Consider the following 25,544-nt stretch of genomic DNA (forward strand, 5'->3'; position numbering starts at 1 on the left):
CCCACTACAGTAGGGATGTGGACAAATTGGAAAGAGCCCAGCGGAGGGCAACAAAAATGATTAGGGGGCTGGAGCACATGACTTATGAGGAGAGGCTGAGGGAACTGGGATTGTTTAGTCTGCAGAAGAGAAGAATGAGGGGGGATTTGATAGCTGCTTTCAACTACCTGAAAGGGGGTTCCAACGAGGATGGATCTAGACTGTTCTCAGTGGTACCAGATGACAGAACAAGGAGTAATGGTCTCAAGTTGCAGTTGGGGAGGTTTAGGTTGGATATTAGGAAAAACTTTTTCACTAGGAGGGTGGTGAAGCACTGGAATGTGTTACCTAGAGAGGTGGTGGAATCTCCTTCCTTAGAGGTTTTTAAGGTCAGGCTTGACAAAGCCCTGGCTGGGATGATTTAGTTGGGGATTGGTCCTGCTTTGAGCAGGGGGTTGGACTAGATGACCTCTTGAGGTCCTTTCCAACCCTGATATTCTATGAGTCTATGATTACAAGCAAAACAAAAGCATCTGGGGTTAGCCCAGAGGAGTCCATTAGCCATAAGAAATAAACAGAAATAAACCTGATCACATCTTTCTAAACATTTCTGATCTACTTACACATAAGTAGGGTTGAGGTATGATTTGATGTTTTTTCATAGCTGGTTTTAAAGCTGCTTACAGCAATGTTGCTCTGTGTCTCTGCTCTTTCCCAGAAAACCACAACACACAGACAAAGGGAAGTTTTTTCCCCATTTTAAAAAGGTCTAGTCCTCCCATTGGCTCTTTTGGTCAGGTGCCCACTCCTTTTCCTTTACCTAGGGAACTTTGTTAACCCTTTACAGGTAAAGCAAGCAGAGAACAGCCACCAAGAGGGACTTTATAGCTAACTGGGTGTCCATAAAAGGGAGCTACCCCTCCCCCCTCTTTATTTATCACAGCAGCTAAGGACTGGGCTGGATTGGAGGGGGCTGCCTGGCGAGTGGGGGGGGGGGTCAGAGCTGGCAGCCGGAGCATGGGGGATTGGAGTTGATTGGGACACAGGGGGCCGTGTGAAGGCGGTGGGGATAGGAGAAGAGCTACATGGAAGTGGGTGGCAGTGCTGGTATTTTTCTCCAAGCGCCAGCTCCTGGAGCCAGGTGATTATGGGAATCTCGCTGCTCGCAGTTTAAAACAGCTGCTGTGCTGCGTGAGTGCAGAGTGAGGATTGACCCTGGCCTTAGAAACCAGGAGGCAAATGAACCAGCCCAGCGTTGCTTATTGGTGTTTAACTCACAATTTTTAGTCCAATCTCATGATTTTTTGTAGCCTGATGTGTGGCCCTGAACTGCTCGGGGCTGGTCAGGCCTAGGAGCACAGGGCAGGCAGGGGCCTTCCACCATTCCTGCGAGGCCCAGAGCTGCCTCTTGGGAGGGGGGAACAAGAGGGACCTGCTTGTTCTGTCCATTAACCAGCCCCCCTTCATGGCCCAGCAAACACGTCACCCAGCTCCCTGCCGCCCCCTCCCCCATTTGGAAACTGAGAGCGTGCTGCCAGGGATGTGGCCTGCTCCCTGCAGTGACACAGGCTCTGTGCCACCAGGGGTGTCCTCTCTGCCGCATTAAGCTTCAGCTGCCCTTGTTGGGGCAGATTTCTGTCTGTGAGGTGGCATTGGAGGTGAGCACCCTCCCCCCCGGGTTTTGGACAGCTGCTTTGTGCCTCAGCTTCTCCACCCATGTCCAAGGGCTAATGCCCACATTCCCGGCATGGCAGGCTGTATTCATCAGTGGCTGCAGTGTGCTGGAAATGCACTGTAGCATTTACCAGGGGGCTGGCGCCCCCATTAGAAACAGTCCCTTGCTGCCCCAGGGCTCCTCCGCCTGCAAGCACCCCACCCCAGCCATTCCTGGCCTCCCCCAGACCGAGGCTGTTCCTGGGGGAGCTGGGATGTCTAGGACTGGCTTGAAGCGCTGGGTGTCGGTGCGGCAGCCAGGGCTTGACCTGTGAACCTTTATCAGGGACCAGGCCTGTCCCTCCTTGTACAAAGGGAGCCAGATCACAGGCGCCTCAAGGCAAGAAAACCACTTTGGCCTCAGGCAGAAATGAAGGCTGCTCCAGCCCGACCCTCCTGCTCCCAGTGTGGGCCCAGGGTTACTGCTCCTGCCAGCTCCTACCAGCCAGCGCCCCCCCAGCAATGGCCCAGGCTCCCTGCACGAAAGGGGTTAATTTGGAGGCCTTGCAATAGGGTTTGATTGCGCCCAGTCTCATTTGGACTTGTGATTTTTTGCATGTTCCTCCCTCTGCACTGTTCTCCTCAGCACTCAGCCCCCGACACTGGACCAAGAGGCCTCTGCAGAGCTGACCCCGGATTGCACTGGCTCTGGTGTAGCTCCAGCACCAGCCGTGTGTTAGCCTGGTGTAAAACCCAAGAGAACGGTGCCTCAGGCCCACCCAGCCTGCCTGAAAGAGAGCGGCAATGCAAACATGCTGCTAAGAGCTTCATGGCCAGGCTTGGGGGGGAGCAGCGCAGCCTGGGGACACCTCCAGTCTGGCTAATGTGCCTGCAGCACGCACCGAGAGGGACGGGGGGTGGGTATAACTGAGCTCTGTGACCCCATGACTGGTGTGGCGAAAGTGACTAGGGACGGGTTCGTTACCTCGTCACTTACCACATGAACTTGTCATCGCTTTGCTAAGCTGACTCTTCCCAGTCTTTTTAATTGCTCTGCCTACGGCAGCTGTGCCATGCCCTAAGCACTGGTATCAGACGGCGTTGTGCCTTTTCTAGTTCTAACACAGTGTGACCAGGCCGGCAGGTAGTAGTCAAGGTGTGGGCGTACCATGGTTTTATATCATGGCAGCACACTTGTGTCTGGTTTTAGTCACTCGCTCTTTCCTAATGGGGCCTAACTTTCCGTTAGCGGGTTTGCCTGCTGCTCACCAGTGGATGTGTTCAGGAAATGCTCCCCACTGACTCCAAGCACTCTGGATAGTTGGGATTAGTTTTTCCAGCATGCATTATTTTGCACTTAGCACCGCTTAAGTTCAGCTGCCATTTTTTGTTGCCCAGTCACCCACTTGCGTGAGAGCTCAGTTTTGGACTTAACTATCTTGAGTAATTGTCTATCGGCTATAAATTTTGCCACTTTACACCTTTTCCCAGTCCATTTACAAATATGTTGAACAGCACAGGTCTCAGTACAGCTCCAGAGGGTGAGGGGGAACACCTTTATTTATCTCTCTCCATTGTGAACACTGACCATTTATTTATACCCTTTGTTTCCTAGCATCTAACAAGTTACTGAGCCATGACAGACCTTCCCTCTTATCCCAAGACAGCTTACTTTGCTTAAGTGCCTTTGGTGAGAGACCTCATCAAAGGCTTTCTGAAAATCCAAATACACTAGATCACCCGGCTCATCTTTGTCCATGTGCTTACTGACTCCCTCAAAGTGGTCTAGTAGATTGGTGAGGCATGATTTTCCCTTTACAAAAACAGTGTTGACGCTGCTTCAGCATAGTGTGTTCATTTATGTAGGTGATGGTTTTGTTCTTTAATATAATGTCTCCCAATTTACCTGGTACTGAAGTTAGATTTACCAGTCTCTAACTGCCAGGATTGCCTCTGGAGCCCTTTTTAAAACTCAGCATTTGATTAGCTAGCTGCCAGTCATCTGGTACATGTGGTTTAAGTGATAGGTTATATGCCACAGTTATTCTGCAATTTCATAGATGAGTTCCTTCAAAACTCTTGAGTGAATCCCCTCTGGGCCTGATGACGTACTACTGTTTAGTTTGGCAATTTGTTCCAAAACTACTTCTACTGGCACCTCTAGTTGAGCCAGTTCCTCAGACCTGGAACTAAAAACAATGACTCAGGTGGTGATTCCCCCTCCCCACCCCATCGCTTCTACAGTGAAGCCTGCTGCAAATAATAATTTGTTGTCCTTAGCAAATTGCTGTTCACATTCTTTCTTGGCCTGCCTAATTATACTTTAACACTTGACTTGCCAGAGTTTATGCTCCTTTCTATTTTCCTCAGTGGGATTTGACTTCCAGTTTTTTAAAGGATGCCTTTTTGCCCCAAACTGCCTGTTGTACTCTGTTTAGCCAGTGCGGCATTTTTTCGGTTCTCTTATTTGCAGTATACATTTAGTTTGAACCTCTAGTGTGGTGGTTTTAAATAGGCTCCATTCAGTTTGCAGGCATTTCACCCTTGTACCTATTCCTTTTAATTTGCATTTTACTGACTTGTGCAGTTCCCCTTTTTGAAGTTAAATGCTACTGTAGTAGGTTTGTTTTATATGTTACCCTATACAATGATGTCACATTTAATTACATTATGGTCACTATTACCAAGTTGTTCAGCTATATTCATCTCTCAGACCAGATCCTGTGCTCCACTTAGGACTAAATCAAGAATAGCCTCTTCCCCTGTGGGTTCCAGGACCAGCTGCTCCAAGAAGCAGTCATTAATGGGGTCTAGACCTTTTTTCCTCTGTATCCAGTCTTGAGGTGACATGTTCCTACTCAATAGGGGAAATCCCCAAGTATTGTTTTTCTGTTTTTGTAACCTCTAATTTTTTTGAGCATTTCACAATCGCCAGTCTGGTCGGTAGTATATTCCTATTGCTCTGCTCTACTCTTATTGTTCAAGCAGGGGCTGTCTATCCATAGAAATTCATTTGTCATTTAACTCTGCACTTTCTTTCCCAGAGAGTAGCACTGCTATTACCATGTCTCATGGATTTCCCTCATTGCACCAGGTTTCAGCAATGCCTATTATATCAATAGCCTCATTTAATGCCAAGCTCTATCTTAATATTTAGACTGCTAGCATTTGTACAGCGTGACAATAGTGAATTGCTTATCTTCATGTTATATGTAAATGGACTCTTTTTTGGTTAACTGTCCCTCACTAGCACCTACCTGTCTTTATCTTAGTAAAGAGGATAGGAAAAAGTTGGTCAAGTTCCCTTTTAATAAATCCTCCCCTAAGGGATGTCTCTACGCAAACCATTCACTCCTCTGCACGTGTCGGCTTTCCCTTAGCTTAAAAACTCCTCTATGACCTTTGTAATTGTACATGACAATACCCCTCTTTTGTACAACATTGGCTCATCCACATATTGGAATCCTGGTCCTCATGTATAGAAGACTGGATTCAGGAGACATGGCTCTGCCACTGACCTTCACCTGGCTCTGCCTCCATTTCCCATCTGTAAAACAGGGATGATACTGACCTTTGTTGCAAAGTGCTTTGAAATCTGGGGCTGGAAAGCACTATGTAAGAGGAGTAGGAAACAGACAGTGCTGTTGAAAACATATTTATTTTTCTCCAAATGATCTCTCAGGCAATAAATAAAAACAAACATGTCAACTTTCTAAAAAAAACCATACATATGTACATCTGACACACCTACAGACAGCTGTAGCAACAGGACCACTGTGAGTGAGGGGGCTGGGCCCAGAAATTATTGCATTGCTCTCTGGATTTTATCCAAAGCTGCCTCCTTGCTGTACCCTTGGAGAAGCATCTGTGGCCACCTTGATCAGAGAGGACAGCCAGCTGGACAGATACTGGGCAAACATCAAAAGCAAGGATGCTCTCCTATGGTGGGCCACGGTATTTTGTTACTTAAAGTGCAGGACAAAAGATCAGCGGCCATTTGAGGAGCCGGTGCTAAAGCAAATAACGCACCCTCATGTGTGTGCCCAGACAGCAGTGAGACTGTGGGACCAGGGGAGTATTGAGGCCAGGCCACCCATACCCAAATGGGCAGAGGGTAGGGCACCATCCAGCACGAGCTGCCATCTTGTGGATAAAGTGTTAACCTGAGGTCCTGCTTGTTTTAGGCCCATGCTCAGTGAAGACGCCCCTGGGAGCAGGAAAGGCCTGGTGACGGGAAGCCTCCCCTGCCAGGTAGAACTGTCCCTGAAAGTCAATACCTGCTGTGATGCCAAAGGGTTAACACCTGTCCCCCCCAAGGCACTGGCACCAAGCTCCACTTCTCTCTACACTCCCTGCCCTGCTACAGTGGCCTGGACTAGGGAATCAGCATTAAGTGCTCACTGCACACAGCACTATCAGCCACTCACCCCTGAGCTCCAGCATTAGCTGGCTGCCCCACAGGTGCTGAGGGCAAGGTGCTCACCTCCACCACACTCCACATGGAAGAAACTGCAAAGATGACAGAGACCCAGTGACACAACAGGTCCAGCTAGGTTTGAATGGTTTCTTGCTCTTGGTAAACAGTGTCTTTAAACAGATACGGGTATAGATTCCCCCCCCTACAAACACGGAACAATACAGTAGTAAAAAAAGAAGAAAAAAAAGAGGGGGGGGGGTAGGTGACAGCAGTTTTGAACCCTGCTCCCAGGGAAGAGGTTACAGACTACATGGTGCATTTGCATTAACAGCAGAATTATGTGAAATGCAATTTTGCTCAATGCTAACTGCAGGCTAGTGAGAGTGCTCTGTCTTTTAATTGATCAGATCACTGAGGCCTTGGCTTGGGGAGCAGTTACCATTTTGGTGTGGCACATACAAAGGGACACATTTTCCAAAACCCAAAACTATGGCTGCAAGACATTGGCACATGCAAAAGTAAAAGCAGCTGGCATGTGCAAGTACCCAATGTTGATTGGAGCTCAGAGGTGCAGCTTAGCTGCCTATGTTGAACATTTGAGCCAAACTATCTTTATTTAACAGACTGGTTTTTAAATGCAAGGATGAATGTTCTACTTCCCCTTGTAGGGCACAGAGTTTATTCCTTTAATGGGTAATTTTAGCACATTCCAACCCAGGCTGAGTCAGGGGCCAAGCTGGTGTTTAAGGGGGGCTGAAGGAGAAGAGAAACCTCTGCTCAGAAAGGGTTGGTAGGGGCATTATTGAGATACCATTTTGGCAAACACTATTGCTTCCTTCTGCCACAAGCAGCCCACCACAGGGCAGAACAGTCAGCTTGTCCAGCAGTATTTACGTCTGGGGAACTGATGGTTCTCAGCTGTGCAACTGCTCTGGGGAGAGTTTCAAACAGAACTAAGGGACAAATCCCATGGAGAAATCAACACTGCCAGAAAGGCAAGGGAAGAGCTGTCAGCAGGGAAAAGTGTCTGTCCCCAAGTGGCCAGAATGGTCCAACATCCCAGACATAGCAGAGGAAATAGCTCCATTAGCTGCTGCTTTGTTTTTTATTTCAATCTGCTGCGCTGGAAAATTGGGCTTGCTGCCATGGACTCCATGGTTGTCTCTACACCACCCAACAGAAATAAAACCCAGACTTGTGGCAGTGAGGCTCAGAGCTCCCAGGTTTCAGAGCCCAGGCTCCAGCCCAAGCTAGAATGTCTACACAGCTGTTCATACCTCCCAGCCCAAGCCCAATTCAGCTGACCCAAGCTCTGAGATTCGCTGCTGCAGGGTTCCCGGGGTTTTTTTGGGTAGTGTAGACATACCTTGTTCGCCCCAGATCTCAGTAAAATAAATGGGAGTTGTGCCAAGGGGACCAGGATCTGCATGCAGCTAGAGTGACACTAGGGACATTGACAAGGGGACAAAAAGCTAGTAACCACTTTACCAGCAAATGCAGTCTCAGGCAGGATAGAGTCGTAGTAGAGCTGGATTCATTCCTGCCCATGAGTCCGGGTTTGGAGCAGGGCATTGCAGACTCATGGCTTTAAATGACACCATCCACACCCAACTACACTGTACATTCAGAGTGGGAAAGGCCTCCTGCATCCACAGACAGGACAGTGACCCTGCCCTGCCCGAGGTGCCAAGATTCTTCCCTAATGGAGAAAGCCTTTTTCTCCACTAGAGTAGTGTTCTATTCTGATTTGGGGAATAACATTTCTGAGGCAGCCAGAGCGGCACCCTACTGTCACTGATGCTTATGAATTACTGATCACCATAGCATGCCATGGTCCCAAGCTCCCAGCATGGCACTGTTACCTTATATCCTCAGAGGCTGGATCCCAAGAAAGCATCCAGGAGCCTCAGCACAGAGTCCCCATCAGCTCATGCCAAGATGGACACAATGTTCCAGAGGAGTGTGATGAGTGCAGAGCATGTGTACAAGCATTGGCCATGCCCAAGTAAAGAAACCACCCCTTTTCTGATGCAAGATACAAGCAGGGCTAGGAAGGAGACAGGATACTACCCGTATGAGCTACCCACTATGCACAGAGATTGTTCCTTGGATGGAAGAGTCCATGGTGCAGTGACTGAGTGATTTGAACTCACTTGTGTCCAGCCTGGAAATGCACGTTAATCCCTGTCCCCCCGACACAGGAGAATGGTACAGTATCCCCACGCTTGTCCTTGCAGGCGTGTGATAAGAGGATTTGTTTTCTAGCTGCTTTGAGACCTGCATGCTGTTGTGCTCATAGTTAAAACATAAATAGGTTATAGAATCACTGACAGCACAAATGTTGCATTTCAATACTCAGAGGAAAGCACTGCAATAAATCTCATGGTCTCAAACTTTGTTTTTAGCAAGTCCATGTTTTAAAAACCAGAAGTCTCCTGCCCAGGTTAAAAATATTTCTGCTGGGTGTTTGTTTTGGGGGATTTTATTAAAGAAATATTAAGGGGGAAAAAAATCAAAACCAGGCACTTTGGGAAATTGTAATTTTCTCCCCCAAAACGAAACTGGTCAGACACATTGTCAGGATTTGTGGAATTCACAACTTCAAGCCTTACTGCTTTAAAAGCAAAAAATAAATAAATAAAAAAATGAGGTAAGAAGTTTCTCTATGAAAACAAGGACCCCTATAGGCAGCTTGAAGCCAGCGGCAGACCAACCGTTATTGCTCGGTGTCAAGGTGAGAGTGGCGGGGCTGGCTAGCGATGCCAGTCAGTTATTGCAGTCTCATGGCTGGCAGCAGCTGTGAGGTCAGCATCCCTCGTGCTGGAGGCACTGCCCCAGTGCCTTAGTTAGTGCCAGGCGCTAACAGCTGGGTGAGGTGGTGATGGGGCTGTGCAGGTAGGGCATGCTGCTGGGGGTCGTGTGCATGCCCACGGAGACCGGGAAGCTGAACACAAACTGGGAGGTTGGCGTGGAGGAGGCCTTGCCCCGTTCTCTCAGCGTCCCCGAGGGGCTGGCAGCCTCGGCAGCACAGGAGGTCGCCAATACTTGGGACTCAAACTGCAGCAGCTGACCCATGAAACTGAAGTTGGGGGAGATGATGCTCCTGCGCTGTTTGACAAACTCAAAGGCCTCCTCTAGCTTCACGCGCTTCTTCATCATCAGGTAGGCCAAGCAGATGGTGGCAGAGCGGGAGATGCCAGCCTGGCAGTGCACCAGTACCCGGCCATGGCAGTCCTTCACCAAGTCTGGGGGGCAGAAGGGAGGGAGGTGTGAATAGCTCATCCTGCTCACACGGACAGCTCGAGAGCACCCCCTGCTGACAAGGGGCCACTGGCACCATAGACAGGAGTTGCCAACAGACCAGGCCACAGGAATAGGGCATCTGTAGGGAACAGCAGCCACAGCCCTGATGGCGATGGGGGAGCAGGGTCACAAGCTCCAGACAGCTGCTTGCCATTAGGCACTGCTGTCAGAGGTCTGAGCACCCATGGCACCCCTGCCTTCCACTGGGGCAGCAGGCCCTCATCCCTCTGGAAAGCAGGCCCCAGAACTGGCCCACAGCAGGCACCCAAAGTGAGTGGGTGCTTTAGGGGAGCCTTTCCAAACCAGTGTTCAACAGACAGTGGGGCCTGCCCCACTATTGGGCCACAGGAAGGTTCTAGATAGGGCACAGGGCCCTGGGCAAATGTACACTTCTCCTGGCCCAGAGGGGAAGCCCCTGGGGCAAGAGAATAAGCCAGCCCTCCCCCCACCCCAGTATCTGTCTTCCTCCACAACCACCACACAGCTTCCTGGCTTAGCCAGCAGACCACACATACCTATATACTCTATTGCTTCCATGAACCAGGAGCTGATGTCGGCCTTGTGGTTATCCTCCACTGGGATGCACTTGTACTGATAGTGTCCTTCGAAGTGATTGGGACAGTCTGACGAGACGTTCAAGAGGGCTGTGATGCCCAGTGTGTCCAGCATGTCCCTCCGGGCTGCGTGATACGCACTGCCAAGGTAGAGGAAGGGAAGGATTTCGACTGGGCCTCCCTGTTTCCGGAGAGAGCAACACAAAGGAGGTCACTGTTAGAGGGGAACATCGCTGGGAGGCCAGGGGAGAACATCACAGGCAGAAGGGGAAGGAGGCTGGGAGCAGCTACCAGCAAAAGCCAGCAGGGCCTGCATCTTCAAGAGTGACGCAGGATTCGGGGATCATCTGTTTGACTGGCCTACTCGGGGCCCTTTGAAGGGGCCTGGTTCCCAGGGTCTCATGTCAGGCCACTAAGAACAGAGACATGCAAAATCACTGAGCTTCTGGAAATGTAGGCTTTGGCACCCAGTGGGCAAATAAAACCCTCCAGCTCTGGTGTGAATCCCAAGCATCTCCACTGAAGCCAGAGTCACTCTTGGTTCAGGCCCATGTAACAGAGCAGACTGCACACAGCCATGACAGACTAGTCTCCTGCACCCATTACAGCAGGCCTTCCCAAATGGGTTACCTGCTCAACCCTGTTGGAATGGATTGTTTCCTCCCAGGAGCCCAGACAGCATGGGGGACACCCTTTGGAAGAGCAAAATGGTGTCCTGCGCACAGCATGACCTCACATGCACTGTACATGTGAGGTCATGTGATGTGGCTCACAAGTGATGAGCCAGGAGATGGTGGTTTGGGCTCTTTTGTAGAGACCCCCGCCCCACTCAGGGTGGTATAAATTTCACGGCATGTGGGAAAACCCTTTAAACACTGTACCAAGGTCAGTGTGCGTAGTGCTTGGAGCAGGGCTGAAGGACAGGGAAGCTACCTGATCATGCAGAGGGGTCCCACAGGAGCTGCACCCCAGTTCGATTGGCTCCATGCTGGTCGGTGGAGAAATGCTGCTCAGGGATTTTGTTTTTGCACAGAATTCTGGGTACTCTGAATAAAACCTCTCGTAACCTCCTGCAATTAAAGAGACAGGCATGAAGGGTCACCCTGGAAAAGTGATTTCATTAGACAAATCTGTCTGCAGAAGGCAGCCTGCATTCCCTGCCAACCTACAGATCCCAAGGGCTGACAGAATGCAGAGACATGGCAGAGCCGCTGCAAAGCAGCTCTACATTTGCCACTAGAGGTCACTGCTGCAGGGGATGGCATCAGTCATTTCTAGTCTCCATCTCATTGTACCTGGCTCTTGGGGCAATGCTACCAGTGCACAGGGACGGGGAGGGGTCGCCTAGGACTGCTAGACTAGCAGAGGATGTCACCTTAAGGAGCAATTCTGAGCTACTGACCCCCACAAGGGGCTATGCTTTGCCCCTCCTCTGGGCTCCCAAGGAGGCATCAGCAGCTCCAGGAAAACCAGTGACAGACAAGAGCATTACAGCAGCTCAGTACTTCCCAGGATTGGGCCCTTGGCTCCCAAAGTCCCTGCCCAGGGCGAGCTTTTCCCCAGCCCCCGGGTGGCCCTTGTGATCAGCAGACACAGCATCTCACTTGAAATCCGGCAATCAAGGGGTGGGGTGAGCACTGTGTCATCAATACACTTCTCTTCTCAGTGACGTGTGCGTTCCCATCACCCAGCAGTCCCTCATCCCAGCTGAGGAGAGACCCTCTCGTTTCTTCCTGTCTGTCACAGCATACCTCCGCCCCACACTGAAGCTACATCATAACCACCGGGCTGGTAAAATCCAGCCCCTTGTCAGCATTTCTATAATTCAAGTAAACAACAGAAGCGCCATCCTGGTACCCATGCTGGGCTCAGACCATTGCAAGCCCCCAGTGCACACAGGGAAGTTGCCATTTACACTGGTTAATTGCTGTCCCACCCCCACCCTGTAGGGGCAGAGATCATTGGTCCTCTCCTGGTCTCCTTGCACTAGTGACACTACACTAGTGGCAGTTATCAGGGCAATCCCCAGTACAGAATCGGTCTTGGATTATTCCATTTTGTGGGTTGCAGCACCATGGCAAGCCAACGCTGACCTGCTCCCACTGAGGTCAGTGGCCCAGGATGGGGCTCTATGTGAGTGTGGGCACATGCACTCAAAGGGCAACATTCCCAGGGACTCACAAGACTGCCCTTGCCATGCATGCAGCATGAGAAGACACATGCCCAATAGCCTTGCTGCAGGAAGGGCCCCAGTCTGCGGTTACACGCCAAAGAGTTCCCTGCAGCGGAGCGGTGTCCAAGGCACAGCTGGGCACAAACTCATTTCTGATCCAGCTTTAGTCCAGGGTCTGATTTGTAGACTCTGCCAATGCCATCATTCACACCCTCTGCACAAGCCTGGCCTCCAGTATCTGCCCCCCCCACCCCCGCCAACACAAAAATCCCACATGGGGCACAGTTCTAATCTGATCCCCATGGCTCCACTGCACTCCACATGGTTACAGCAGCATAACACCAGGGAGGGACCAGAACCAGATGTCAACCAACCTTGTGTCACAACCTCTGTTCTGAAGGGATGGTTTTTGTGGGCCTGCAATTTATACTGCAGAAGTTCTGCACCAGTGGAGCATGACCCCAACCCTTCCAAAGGGTATCACTGTGTTTAAAGAGGGTCACAACGCTGGGGCTGGGAGGTCAGCACGGGGCTGAGAATCTCTGGTATAGGGCATTAGTAGCCAACTGTGGCCACAGTAGTAGCCTGTCTAACCCTCCCCACCAGTTGGGGAAGGGGTGGGGCAGACTCAGTGCTCATTTATCAATCGTCACTCTTAATTATTCATACTGGGGCAGTGCCCAGAGACCCCAGTAGTACTAGGTACTGTACATACACATAAATACAGCCCCTGCCCCATCAAGGTGACAAATCCAGATTTCACATCTCATTTATAATTTCATTTTGCTTAAAGAAATTTGCCCAAATGCAAGTATAGCTCTGGGAAGTGGTTAGGAGCAAACTAGCACCTTCACTCGCTCAGGGCTGCTAGAATCTTTCCCCAGGTTGCTGTGTCTTCAGGCTGAAAAATCCTGTTGATCAGTTAAGTATCTTTTAGCTTGGAAGGGGACAGGGAAGCAAGGTTTTGTCAGAGTAGATAATAGGAGAATGTCCTGCCATCCTTATCTGCTCAAGCTCCCAAAAGAAAGAACGACCTTGTGAAGGCAACTGTTCTGAGTTGTTTATACCAAGGGGGGGAAAAAAAAAAAAAAAAAAAACCAATGACAATGACAATGACAATTTTGAAGGGCAAAAAACATAACATCTTCAAAGGCGCCATACTCCAGAGACTGAAAAGCCAGCAGGACAGAGTGCCAGAGTAAAACAGTTGAGTGCTAGCTCAAGTGATAATGGAGAGCAGAAAACAGGTTAATGCCAGCTTTCAAAATTAAACAGGTGGGGCCATGACTGGGTAGTTTCTGTGTCACTGTCGAAAGGTGGTGACATTTGCAATGTCTGAGACTTCTCTTTTCAAGCGACATTGGCCTGCTACTCTATCTTCCCATTTACACTTTTCACTCTAGTTCCATCCTCTTGGAACTAGGACCACATTGGAGTTAAGGTTTTTATCTTGGACTTGGGGTGGAAAGTACAAAACCAAATAAACTCACAACCCTGTGCTTAGCACCAGATCTAACAAGAGTTATATGAATGACTAGGGGGGGTGGGGGGAGGGGGAAAAAACAAAAAAAACAACAACACAGACTGTTTACTTTGCATCTCATGCAATAATTTACACTTGTGTGAAGCAACTGAAATTCACCTGGTGTAGTCACTTACACCTATGCAAATTAGGTTTGTTACCAGATCAGGATGGTTTTACATGGTGGGGGAAAATCAGATGCTTAATTGTCAATAAGCGCTGGATCTGTGCTGCTCTACCTCAGCACAAGTCTTGTTCTTGCCCTTTCCCCACACTGCAGTCCTCTCTGCTCAAAAGAGCTTTTAAAATTAACTCTTGGCCCAGTTCCCCCATGCCTTGCAGTTTATGGAATCAGACAGACAATGCTTATCCCTGTGAGTAAGGGTTTGCTGTATCACACTTACATATATTAAAAAAACCCACACAAACACAGATCTGATGATGCTGTGGAAACAGCTTGTTGGTTTTCATAATTGTTCATGTGATATTCAATCACAGATGGCTTCATATTTTCCTACCAACAGACAAAACAGAACTGTTATTGATTGGCTCTCTAGTGCAGGGAATCTCAAATGTCATCTGTTTACCTCCAGGGATATTTCTCTTTTAAACACTAGTGATCTTTGAGTCCTTGTAAATGTTGACCTCTGTTTAAAAATCCATATTGTGCAAGTAATTAAGCTGTTTTATCATCACTGCAGGAATCTAGCCATACTAGGGCTATGTCTACACTATGCACCTTTTAGCGACACAGCTGTGCCACTAAAAGGTGTGCTGTGTAGCTCCTCTTTGTCAGCAGGAGAGCTCTCCCGCCAACAACCCCCCCCACCCCCCAATGAGTGGCATTAGGAGCAGTCTCCTGCCCACAAAGCACTGTTCACACCAGCACTTTGTTGCTAAAACTTTTGTCGCTCAGGGTGGGTGTTTTTTCCCCCACATCCCTGAACGTCAAAAGTTTTACTGACAAAAGTCCAGTGTAGACAAATCCTAAGGCCTATGCTTTCTAGGCTAGTTGCTGAAATCTTAATCCACAGATGTATTTCATCCCAGCCAGACTACTACAGTTCTGGGTTTGCAGGTCTTCCAATTACTGTTCCTTGGTGGCAACTTCTATAAAACCCAGCAGACTGATCACTGGACCTACATTTCTCCTTCCAACATACTGCCCCATATTAGAAGCGCATTCACTGAAATACAGCAATAGGTAGATTTCAGGCATGCTTAGTTATCGGGTCTTTTAGGCCTCTAAAGAGATCAACACATCAAATTCTCATGTACCCTTATTTTTGTAGATCTCAGGCTCTGCATTTTTCCTCGTTGCCTTTGAGGTGTGACTCTGTAGCATAGCCAGCAGCAAAACAGAATTGCAAGAAGAAGATGGAAGAGCACCCACTGTTCAACACCCACCGCACAACAGGTGAGCTGACAGCCTCTGCAGTCACAGAAACACTCACGCTCTGGAAGGAAGAATAGAAAAGGAGAGTAGGACAATTCATTGTGTGCTGGTGGGGGTGTTACCTGACACCTTCTCTTTACAACTGCTAGACTCCCACATGAGGTTACCACTTTGCCAGAATTCTGGTTTCTTTTCTTGTTTGATACCTATAAACAGTTTTCATGTTTTAAGACTATTTTAACTAAGTCTTTAGGGCTTGGATCTTGAAGTCATCACACCCAGGGGCAATTCCCCCAGACACTGGTGCTGTGTCTCTCAGAGGACAGAGCTGAACTGCAGCATCAGGCCACAGGCTGTCCTCCACAGTCAGCTTCCAGGTGGCACCTCTGTCTTCCATACATCGGAACTGACAAGGGGTGAAATCCTGGCCCCTCTGAATCAAAGGGTGTTTTGCCATTGACTGCAATGGGGCCAGGATTTAATCTCAGATTCAGATCTCAGGCTTCATTGAGGCTGGAGTGACTAACAGCAATGAAGTACACCTCTACCCCAATAGAACGCGACCCGATCGAACATGAATTCGGATAGAACGCGGTAAAGCAGTGCTCCGGGGGGGCGGGGCCGCACGCCCCGGCGGATCAAAGCAAGTTGGATAGAATGCGGTTTCACCTATAACGCGGTAAGATTTTTTGGCTCCCGAGGACAGTGTTATATCGGGGAAGAGGTGTACTCACAATCTGGCCCTAAAGACAGGTTAACTGTGAGCAATGCTTCTTGGCTGTGCAATTCTTTATGTATTCAATCCTGAATAAAGGCTGGGATTTAGATCAAGTTTGACTGCACTGGTAAAAAAATTGAACTGGAAATTTGCATTGACTGTGTGCACCTAGTGGGGAACAGGCCCAGTTTCAGCAAAGCACTCAAACAGGTTCTATTGTATGCACGCGCTTAAGTTCATCCCTGTTCACCCCCTATTGAAGTCAATGGGATTGTTTTGCAGAATCAAGGCCAGAGAAATGATATACCTCCCTCACACAATTTGCTGCCTGATTTAAAAATCTGATGCTAACATTTCGCTCCATCCTGAGGTTCTGCTGCTCGTATTATTGAATGATGTTTTTCTTGATAGGCAGCATTTGTATTAAGACACTGCACTCCATGACAGACAGAACCCCAAGGCGGGATTACAAGTAATACAAAGTCAGATTGTTCTACAAGAACGTCATAGCTGTGATTACAGCAGCTGTAGGATGTGGACAGGCAGGATGGTCTATAGAAGAAAGGTTTGTGGAGCTGCAGGTTCTTGGGTCTTAATTGTGATTTAGCCACTGTTTCACTAGGTGTTTGGAAAGACATTTTGATCTCCTTGTACTCCAGTCAGCCCAGCTGCAAAACTGCTTTAAAGCATGGTTTTACTATAAAGCAGGTATTACATGTCAACTCGAATGACTCCAATTATATAACAGTAACCCATGCACAATTTTAAAAAAGACAGATTAAAGTGAATTTAACATAACAGATTTGGGGTCTGATATTGCTCCCATTAACTTCATTAGGAGCAGGTTTACCCCCACCCCCGTGTCTTAAATGCCATACAAACACCCTTAGGTGTAATAGGTCTTTCTTGGGAAAAAGGTTTGAGAAAGGAGCATAAACACTGCCAAATGAAGTGTAAAAATGTAATAAGAAAAGCCAAAAAGGAGTTTGAAGAACAGCTAGCCAAGAACTCAAAAAGTAAATCAGAAGCAGGAAGCCTGCTAAACAACCAGTAAGGCTCCTGGACGATCGAGATACAAAAGGAGCACTTAAAGATGATAAAGTCATTGCGCAGAAACTAAATGAATTCTTTGCTTCAGTCTTCACAGCTGAGAAAGTTAGGGAGATTCCCAAACCTGAGCCGTCCTTTGTAGGTGACAAGTCTGAGGAATTGTCACAGATTGAAGTGTCACTAGAGGTGGTTTTGGAATTAATTGATAAACTTAACAGTAACAAGTCACCGGGACCAGATGGCATTCACCCAAGAGTTCTGAAAACGCAAATGTGAAATTGCAGCACTATTAACCTATGGTTTGTAACCTGTCCTTTAAATCAGCTTCTGTACCCAATGACTGGAAGATAGCTAACGTAACGCCAATATTTAAAAAGTGCTCTAGAGGTGATCCCGGCAATTACAGACCAGTAAGCCTAACGTCAGTACCGGGCAAATTAGTTGAAACAAGAGTAAAGAACAAAATTGTCAGACACATAGAAGAACATAAATCGTTGGGCAAAAGTCAACATGGTTTCTGTAAAGGGAAATCATGTCTTACGAATCTATTAGAGCTCTTTCAAGGGGTCAAACAAACATGTGGACAAGGGGGATCCAGTGGACATTAGTGTACTTGGATTTCCAGAAAGCCTTTGACAAGGTCCCCCACCAAAGGCTCTTATGTAAATTAAGCTGTCATGGGATAAAGGAAAGATTCTGTCATGGATTGAGACCTGGTTAAAAGACAGGGAACAAAGGGTCGGAATAAATGGTAAATTTTCAGAATGGAGAGGGGTAACTAGTGGTGTTCCCCAAGGGTCAGTCCTAGGACCAATCCTATTTAACTTATTCCTAAATGATCTGGAGAAAGGGGTAAACAGCGAGGTGGCAAAGTTTGCAGACGATACTAAACTGCTCAAGATAGTTAAGACCAAAGCAGACTGAAGAACTTCAAAAAGATCTCACAAAACTAAGTGACTGGGCAACAAAGTGGCAAATGAAATTTAATGTGGATAAATGCAAAGTAATGCACACTGGAAAAAAAGTAACCCCAACTATACATACAATATGATTGTAGCTAAATTAGCCCCTACTAATCAGGAAAGAGATCTTGGAGTCATCGTGGATAGTTCTCTGAAGACGTCCACGCAGTGTGCAGCGGCAGTCAAAAAAGCAAACAGGATGTTAGGAATCATGAAAAAAGGGGATAGAGAATAAGACCGAGAATATTTTATTGCCCTTATATAAATCCATGGTACACCCAACATCTTGAATACTGCATACAGATGTGGTCTTCTCCTCATCTCAAAAAAGATATACTGGCATTAGAAAAGGTTCAGAGAAGGGAAACTAAAATGAGAGAACAAGGAGTAATGGTCTCAAGATGCAGTGGGGGAGGTTTAGGTTGGATAGTAGGAAAAACTTTAGTGAAACTTTTTCACTAGGAGGGTAGTGAAGCACTGGAATGGGTTACCTAGGGAGGTGGTGGAATTAGAGGTTAAGGTCAGGCTTGACAAAGCCCTGGCTGGGATGATTTAGTGGGGAATTGGTCCTGCTTTGAGCAGGGGGTTGGACTAGACGACCTCCTGAGATCCCTTCCAACCCTGCTATTCTATGATTCGGGGTTTGGAATGGGTCCCATATGAGGAGGGATTAAAGAGGCCAGGACTTTTCAGCTTGGAAAAGAGGAGACTAAGGGGGGATATGATAGAGGTATACAAAATCATGAGTGGTGTGGAGAACGTGAATAAGGAAAAGTTATTTACTTGTTCCCATAATACAAGAACTAGGGGCCACCAAATGAAATTAATGGGTAGCAGGTTTAAAACAAATACAAGGAAGAAGTTCTTCACATAGCGCAGTCAACCTGTGGAACTCCTTGCCTGAGGAGGTTGTGAAGGCTAGGACTATAACAGGATTTAAAAAAAAAAAAAAAAAAGAGCTAGATAAATTCATGGAGGTTAAGTCCATTAATGGCTATTAGCCAGGATGGGTAAGGAATGGTGTCCCTAGCCTCTGTTTGTCAGAGGGTGGAGATGGATGGCAGGAGAGAGATCACTTGATCATTGCCTGTTAGGTCCACTCCCTCTGGGGCACCTGGCATTGGCCACTGTCGGTAGACAGGATACTGGGCTGGATGGACCTTTGGTCTGACCCAGTATGGCCATTCTTATGTTATGTTCTTATGACTTTACATATAATCTGAGACTGGAGAACCAAAGGGTCAGTTTTACAGGAAGGAATAATTCATAGTCAAAAACAAGTTGAAAGAAACCAGGTCAGGCCCAACTTTAACTTTTACATTTAAAAAAAAAAAATCATCAGTGATTGTATTGAAACAAACTAGCATTTTCAGTTTGCAAAAAAACCCGAACATTTATACTAGGTTCCATTGCTATGTAAGTGTTTATTCTTAGAAAAGCTCCTGCTCTTTTAACTGTACCTAGTACAATGTAAATGTCAAACACAGTGAAACCCCGCTATACCGCGATGTTTGGGGTCCAAAAAATTACATCGCGCTAAATGCTGGGTCGCGGTATAGCGGGGTTTCAAGCCCGTCAGTGGTCCTCAAGGCGGTGCATTGTTGTGCGCAGCCTAGTGCCCAGCAGGGGAGAGAAGCTGCGGCCCCGCGCCTGCCAGGGACAGTGAACACCGGCACCCGCAGCCCTGGAGCTCTCTGTCCCCGGCAGGCGCGGGGCCATGGCTTCTCTCCGGCTTCAAGAGAAGCCACGGCCCCGCGCCTGCCGGGGACAGAGAGCTCCAGGGCTGCAGGCTCCTCCGCGCCCACGGTTCCACCCCTTTCTGCTCCTTCCCTGGGGTGCCACTCAGGGTCCCCCCATTCCGTCCCCCCTGCAGCTCCTCAACCCGTTTGCTACCTTATGTCCTCCCCACCCCCCACTGCGGCCCCAAGACCAGAGATGCCCTGTCCCCCCGTCACAGCCTGAGGCCGCAGTGGGGAGTGAGTGCCCCCCCAACCTGTGACGCTGCCTTCCGGGGCTGCAGTGGGGGGGGGGGTGTCCCAGTGCTCGGGCTTCCCCCACAACTCCCTGCACTTCTGCTGGGGATGGGTTGGTGTGCTGAGGGCTTCCCCTGCCCCCTCCCCACCTTCTGCTGGGGACACTGTCAGGGAGGCACAGGGGGCCCCCAGTTGACCACTGCCCCTGGGCGCTTCAGCGGCGCTCTGGCCCCCCCCCTTTTTTTTGCTTGGGGCAGCCGGAGCCACCTTATGACCGTGTTACATCCGAATTCGCGCTATCGCGGGGCGCATTATACCGGGGTTTCCCTGCATTATGTTTAAACAATCATCTAATGGCACACACAGATCGCTGTAAGTAAAACCAACACATTAAAACTCGTTAGCTGTAAGACAAAAATGTAATTCCACTGGGGGCTCACATTACCTAAACAAACACGGAAGTAGAAGAAATTTTTTTTTTTTGGAAGAAAAAAATTAAAGAGAGTCATTACTGTCAGTCTGCTTTTAGACTAGTGACTATTGGCGGTAGACTGTTCATTAAAAACACCAGCAGCCTGTACAGCCCAGTTCCAGGAGGTTTCTTTCTACTACAATGAACCGCACTTCAGATTACTTTTGCTACAGCAAAATCTGCCTTCAGCAATCCAGCCATACCAGCATCCCAATGTGAACAAGTTTTTTTTTAAAAACTTTTTTTTTAAATTTGATTCAAATTAGTTCCATCTACCCAATCTAAAGATCTGCATAGTTCAGTCACTGAGATCAGTGAGAGATAGATTTGTAATCTGCTTTAAAGTTGGACATAGCTGAAGAACACCAGGAAAACAGAATATATTCTAAATATCGAGCTTGGTTGAGAACAAAATTCCTGAAATTGTATTTAAAAAAAAAAAAAACACCAACCACACATGCATGTGGATCCCATCTGGTTTATCTTAAAACGCATGCTTTGCCTTTAAGAGACCCTTTGGAGCTCAAAAATAACAGGAGTTATCCCCACTTTGAACTTTAGGGTACAAATGTAGGGGCCTGCATGAAAACTGCTAAGCTTATCTACCAGCTTAGCTCTGGTCCGCTGCCACCATCTTAAGAATTCCCTCCCTGGGAAGCCTTGAGAAACCTTTCACCAATTCCCTGGTGAATACAGATCCAAACTGCTTGGATCTTAAACAAGGAGAAATTGACCCTTCCCCCCTCCTTCCTTTCACCAACTCCTGGTGAATACAGATCCAAACCCCCTTTGGATCTTAAAACAAGGAGAAATTGACCCTTCCCCCCTCCTTCCTTTCACCAACTCCTGGTGAATACAGATCCAAACCCCCTTTGGATCTTAAAACAAGGAGAAATTGACCCTTCCCCCCTCCTTCCTTTCACCAACTCCTGGTGAATACAGATCCAAACCCCCTTTGGATCTTAAAACAAGGAGAAATCAATCAGGTTTTAAAAAAGAAGGCTTAAAGCAAAAGGTAAAAATCATCTCTGCAAAATCAGGAGCTCAATGTCAATGCTATACTTTGAAAAATAATGTAATAGTTCAGTTAAACTCATGAAACAGAAAATTGACTAATTATAGCATTGTTCTTATCCACAAACCCAGTTAGCTAGCAAAATCAGCACAGACCCAGTCTGACCCAGGGAATGACTACAAAACTCTAGAGGGGGTGGGGGTGGGAAAGGACATACAGGAAGGGGCACCAGAACCCTTCAAGAAGGGGATTTTTTTTTAAAAAAAATTACATTACTGCTTTATCCTAAAAACACCACAGAAAGCAGACAAATTGAGAAAGTGAAATCCTCCTTGTGCACAGACAATGTTCTTTTGTCTTTAGATAGTAACTGCCTGGAATAATGTGGCAAACATAAAAATGGTTTTATACAGAAATAAAACAGAGTTCCCTTCAAGAAAGCACATTCCATCTGCCACACCAGGATTGTAAACAGAAGAGAATCTGGCTGGCGCACTTCTAGATTTCATTTTTGTAACAAACACCCAGCTCAGGTGGTTCCTCCTCCCCAGGTAAAATGTTAACAAGGGTGGGTGGATGGGGTGGAGAGAAGAGAAAACCAGACAACCTAAACCGAACCCCCCCCCTGCAAATCGCCTTCGCGGTTCAACCAAAGGTCACCAGTAGCATTTCCCCCAACAGCTGACCAGTCAAATGGGCAGGAAACAACTACAGCACACCATAAAACCCACTTTTCTGGGGGACACACCATAAGCCACAGGCGTGCTGCCTAGCTAGCTAGGCAGCCTCCAGCTAACAAAGGGGAAGGAAGGCGGGGGGGGAGGGGAGGCCTTTGATTAACCCTCCCGTCCCCCCGCCCCAGTCTGAAGGCTGGCTGGGAGTGTGAAAAAATGAATGGAATGTGCCAGTGAATGGAAGGAAGGAAATGCCCCCCCCCCCCCCCGCACTACACCCGGAGCAGCCGCCGGCTCCCAGCACAGTCCCTCTCCCCTCCAGGCAGCACCCCGCGAAGCCTGCTCTGGCGGGGGAGCTGTCTGGCAGAGCGACCCCACACACGCCACAGCCCGCTGCACTAAGAAATGCGGCAGGGCGCTTTGCACGGGTGTGCGCAGCCACAGGGCGAGTCCAGCAGTACAGTTCCCCCCCCCCCGCCCCCGCGGGGGGAGCAGCCCAGTCCGCCCCACTGCAAGCCAGGTCAGACCCCCGCACATAAAGTCACAGATCAACGGCGGCCCGTCTGCCCCACCACACTGCGCAGAGAGCCAGAGACCACAGGGAACCCTGCCTGCCAGCCAGCCTGGCAGCCTAGGAATACAGCCCGCGTCGCCCCCACTCATTATTCATGGGTCACACACAACCCTCTTGTAGCCGCGGAATTTATGCACCCCCCGGCACGCACCCCCAGCCCCCCCCCCGGCACGCAACCCCATGCAGGAGCTTCCCCGCCCCCCCGGCACGCACCCCCAGCCCCCCCCATGCACGGAGCTTCCCCGCCCCCCCCGGCACGCACCCCCAGCCCCCCCCCCATGCACGGAGCTTCCCCGCCCCCCCCGGCACGCACCCCCAGCCCCCCCCCATGCACGGAGCTTCCCCGCCCCCCCCCGGCACGCACCCCCAGCCCCCCCCATGCACGGAGCTTCCCCGCCCCCCCCCGGCACGCACCCCCAGCCCCCCCCATGCACGGAGCTTCCCCGCCCCCCCCCGGCACGCACCCCCAGCCCCCCCCCCATGCACGGAGCTTCCCCGCCCCCCCCGGCACGCACCCCCAGCCCCCCCCCATGCACGGAGCTTCCCCGCCCCCCCCGGCACGCACCCCCAGCCCCCCCCCATGCACGGAGCTTCCCCGCCCCCCCCGGCACGCACCCCCAGCCCCCCCCATGCACGGAGCTTCCCCGCCCCCCCCGGCACGCACCCCCAGCCCCCCCCCATGCACGGAGCTTCCCCCCCCCGGCACACACCCCCAGCCCGTGCGCACCTTTGAGCAGGCGGATGTCGGTGCGCGCCGTGTCGCGGCGCAGCGCCCGCACCACCAGCCAGACAGTGCTGTCCTCCCGCAGGCTCTCGGCGCGGGCGCTGCGCTCGTCGTACACCACCACGGCGGAGTAGAGGCCGGAGCGCAGGCGGGCGCGCACCTCGGCCTCGGCCGGCAGGATCTGCTCCAGGCTGACGGCGCCCTTGGCGCGGCGCCGCACGATGCTGTTGCAGCGCACGTTGAGCGCGCCGCGGATGTAGCCGGCGCTGTGGGCCAGGAAGGGCCGGCAGTCCAGCACCAGGCAGCGCCCAGGGCCCGGCCCGTCCGGCTCGCGGCGCAGGAGCCGCCGCAGCGCGCTGCCCTCCACCTCGCGCAGCTCCCCCATGGCGGGCCGGCAGCGGGGCCGCGCAGCCGGGAGCCCACACAGAGCGCTCGGGCCCGGCCCGGCCCGGCCCTTTACAGCGCCCGGCCCCGCCCCGCCGCCGCGCGCCGCCAGCTGAATGGAGCTCGGGGCCCGCCCGCGCCACGTCACCGCCCGCCCGCCTCCATTCACAAAAGCCAGCCAGGCGGAGCGGAGGGGGTGGCGCTGCTCCCGCTGGTGAACGAGGGCGCGGGGCACGGTTCCTCTGCTCTTCTGGGGGCGCTAGGGTCTGGGTGCTCTGCTGGGGTCTGCACTAAGGGGACACAGCTAGTGTGGAGAGCACTGGGGGTGGGCGGAGAAAGGGCAGAACACCTCCTCCAGGCAGCCCCACGTGTAAGCTTCCCAACCCACCTACCTAGGCCTTCCCCAGGGATCATCTCCTGTACAAGGCCAAACAGGTTGAAAACCCACTCCCTTCCTCAGGGAGGATGCACCATCCCTGTTTGTTTTTCTTGAAATAGCTCTCCTTCTGCATAATGCTTTGCAGCTGAGTAGCCCAGCATCATCCTTGCCTTTTGCCACAGATGTCCCTATTTATAGCTGGGGGGATGTTTTCTTCCCTGGTCATTCAGTCCCCCCATTGCCCAAGGAGCTGGCATGAATTGCATCATAGTGATCCTGAAAGGAGTGATTTGGGTATCATTTTTAAAAGCAATGGATGCTAAGAGATCCTTTGCATAGCTGGGCTTTTATTTTTAATGTGAGAGTAGATGGGGGATTTCATTTGGAACAAGACTGTCATAGGACCTCTCCCCCTGACATTGCTTGTAATGCCATGGATGAGTGATGTCAACTTAACCTAGAAGGAAGCCTAAACTGTGGGATTTAGTGATTTTTTTTTAAAGGAACAAAGCTGTATGCTGACATCCCTCCTCATACCCATGTGACTAGGTTCCTGGCAACAACTAGGCTTCCATTTCCATGTTCCTTCTGTGGGGAAATTATTATTTCAAACAAATAAACCAGTGCACCTGATTCTGTGAGCATTCCATGCACATACAGAAATGCATCTGGCAGGTCAGCATTTTTTCTTGCTATTACTAAAATCAGATTAATAAAATATCAGTGACTGCCAATATGTTCTTAGGAGTTCAACAGCTTTTCAGGAGAAAAAAGAGAAACACTTAAGCTTTTGTTTGAGAATGAAACAAAACCTCTTATATTTAAAATGTACATGCAGAACTAACATGTTATTGTAACTGACCTTCCCTGGCTATCCACATTCCTTCTGTATATTTTAGGAGATTTCCTGAACTCATTTGGAATGGTGAGATCATGACATACTGGAATATTAGAAAACCACTTAATCACAACATGAGAAATCATGTTATAGACTAACCAATGGATACATGAATTATGGGGTTGAAGTTGGAGAAAAACTCAATTCACCAGAATCACTGAATGGAATTATGGCACCATAATTCAAATGCCTCCTGTTTTCTTACCAGTAAGATTAAGGCACTGCTCCTCTATAGCGCCCCTTCCCTTCTCTTCATCATTCTGTCTCTTCCTTTCACCTGCATCCCATAGGGTTTTATCTAGGGCTGGACAAACATTGGAGGGGTTCAATTTACAAGGGGATCCTGAACAAAACCCAGCAGGGTGGATCTGCTTGGAAATTTTCCTCAGGGGCAGTTTTTTGTTGGAAAATTACCATTTCGCTGAAATTGAAACTTTCCTGGGGAACATGTCGATGTCAATGAAATTGTGTTTTGATACATTAGAAATGGAGCATTTTGATCATGTTGAAATGTTCTGCTTCATCTCTTCAGAATAGGATATAGCAGTTTTTCATTTCAAAGAGACTCTGCATCATGACATTTACTTTATATTATAAAGTAAAAAAATATGAAAGTGAAAATTGAATCAAAATATTTTGATAGAAACAAAAGTATTCCCTCCCCCCCAAAAAAATTTCATTTCATGGTTAATTTTTGTGCCGAGGAATGAAAACAAATGTCAAA

The 25,544-nt window shown here is 49.3% G+C and overlaps 1 protein-coding gene across 1 annotated transcript; it reads right to left on the reverse strand.

The window, feature by feature from the left end:
* Positions 1–8,587: 8,587 nt before the first annotated feature.
* DUSP4 (dual specificity phosphatase 4) lies at positions 8,588–23,544 on the reverse strand. Its single transcript, XM_065405083.1, has 4 exons — positions 23,163–23,544; positions 10,840–10,976; positions 9,868–10,087; positions 8,588–9,294 (listed from the first exon to the last, which is right to left on the reverse strand). Exons 1-4 carry the CDS (start codon positions 23,542–23,544, stop codon positions 8,909–8,911), a joined length of 1,125 nt encoding a protein of 374 aa, XP_065261155.1. The 3' UTR covers positions 8,588–8,908.
* Positions 23,545–25,544: the final 2,000 nt, after the last annotated feature.

This window comes from Emys orbicularis, chromosome 5 (assembly GCF_028017835.1).
Source record: "Emys orbicularis isolate rEmyOrb1 chromosome 5, rEmyOrb1.hap1, whole genome shotgun sequence".
Taxonomy (NCBI): domain Eukaryota; kingdom Metazoa; phylum Chordata; order Testudines; family Emydidae; genus Emys; species Emys orbicularis.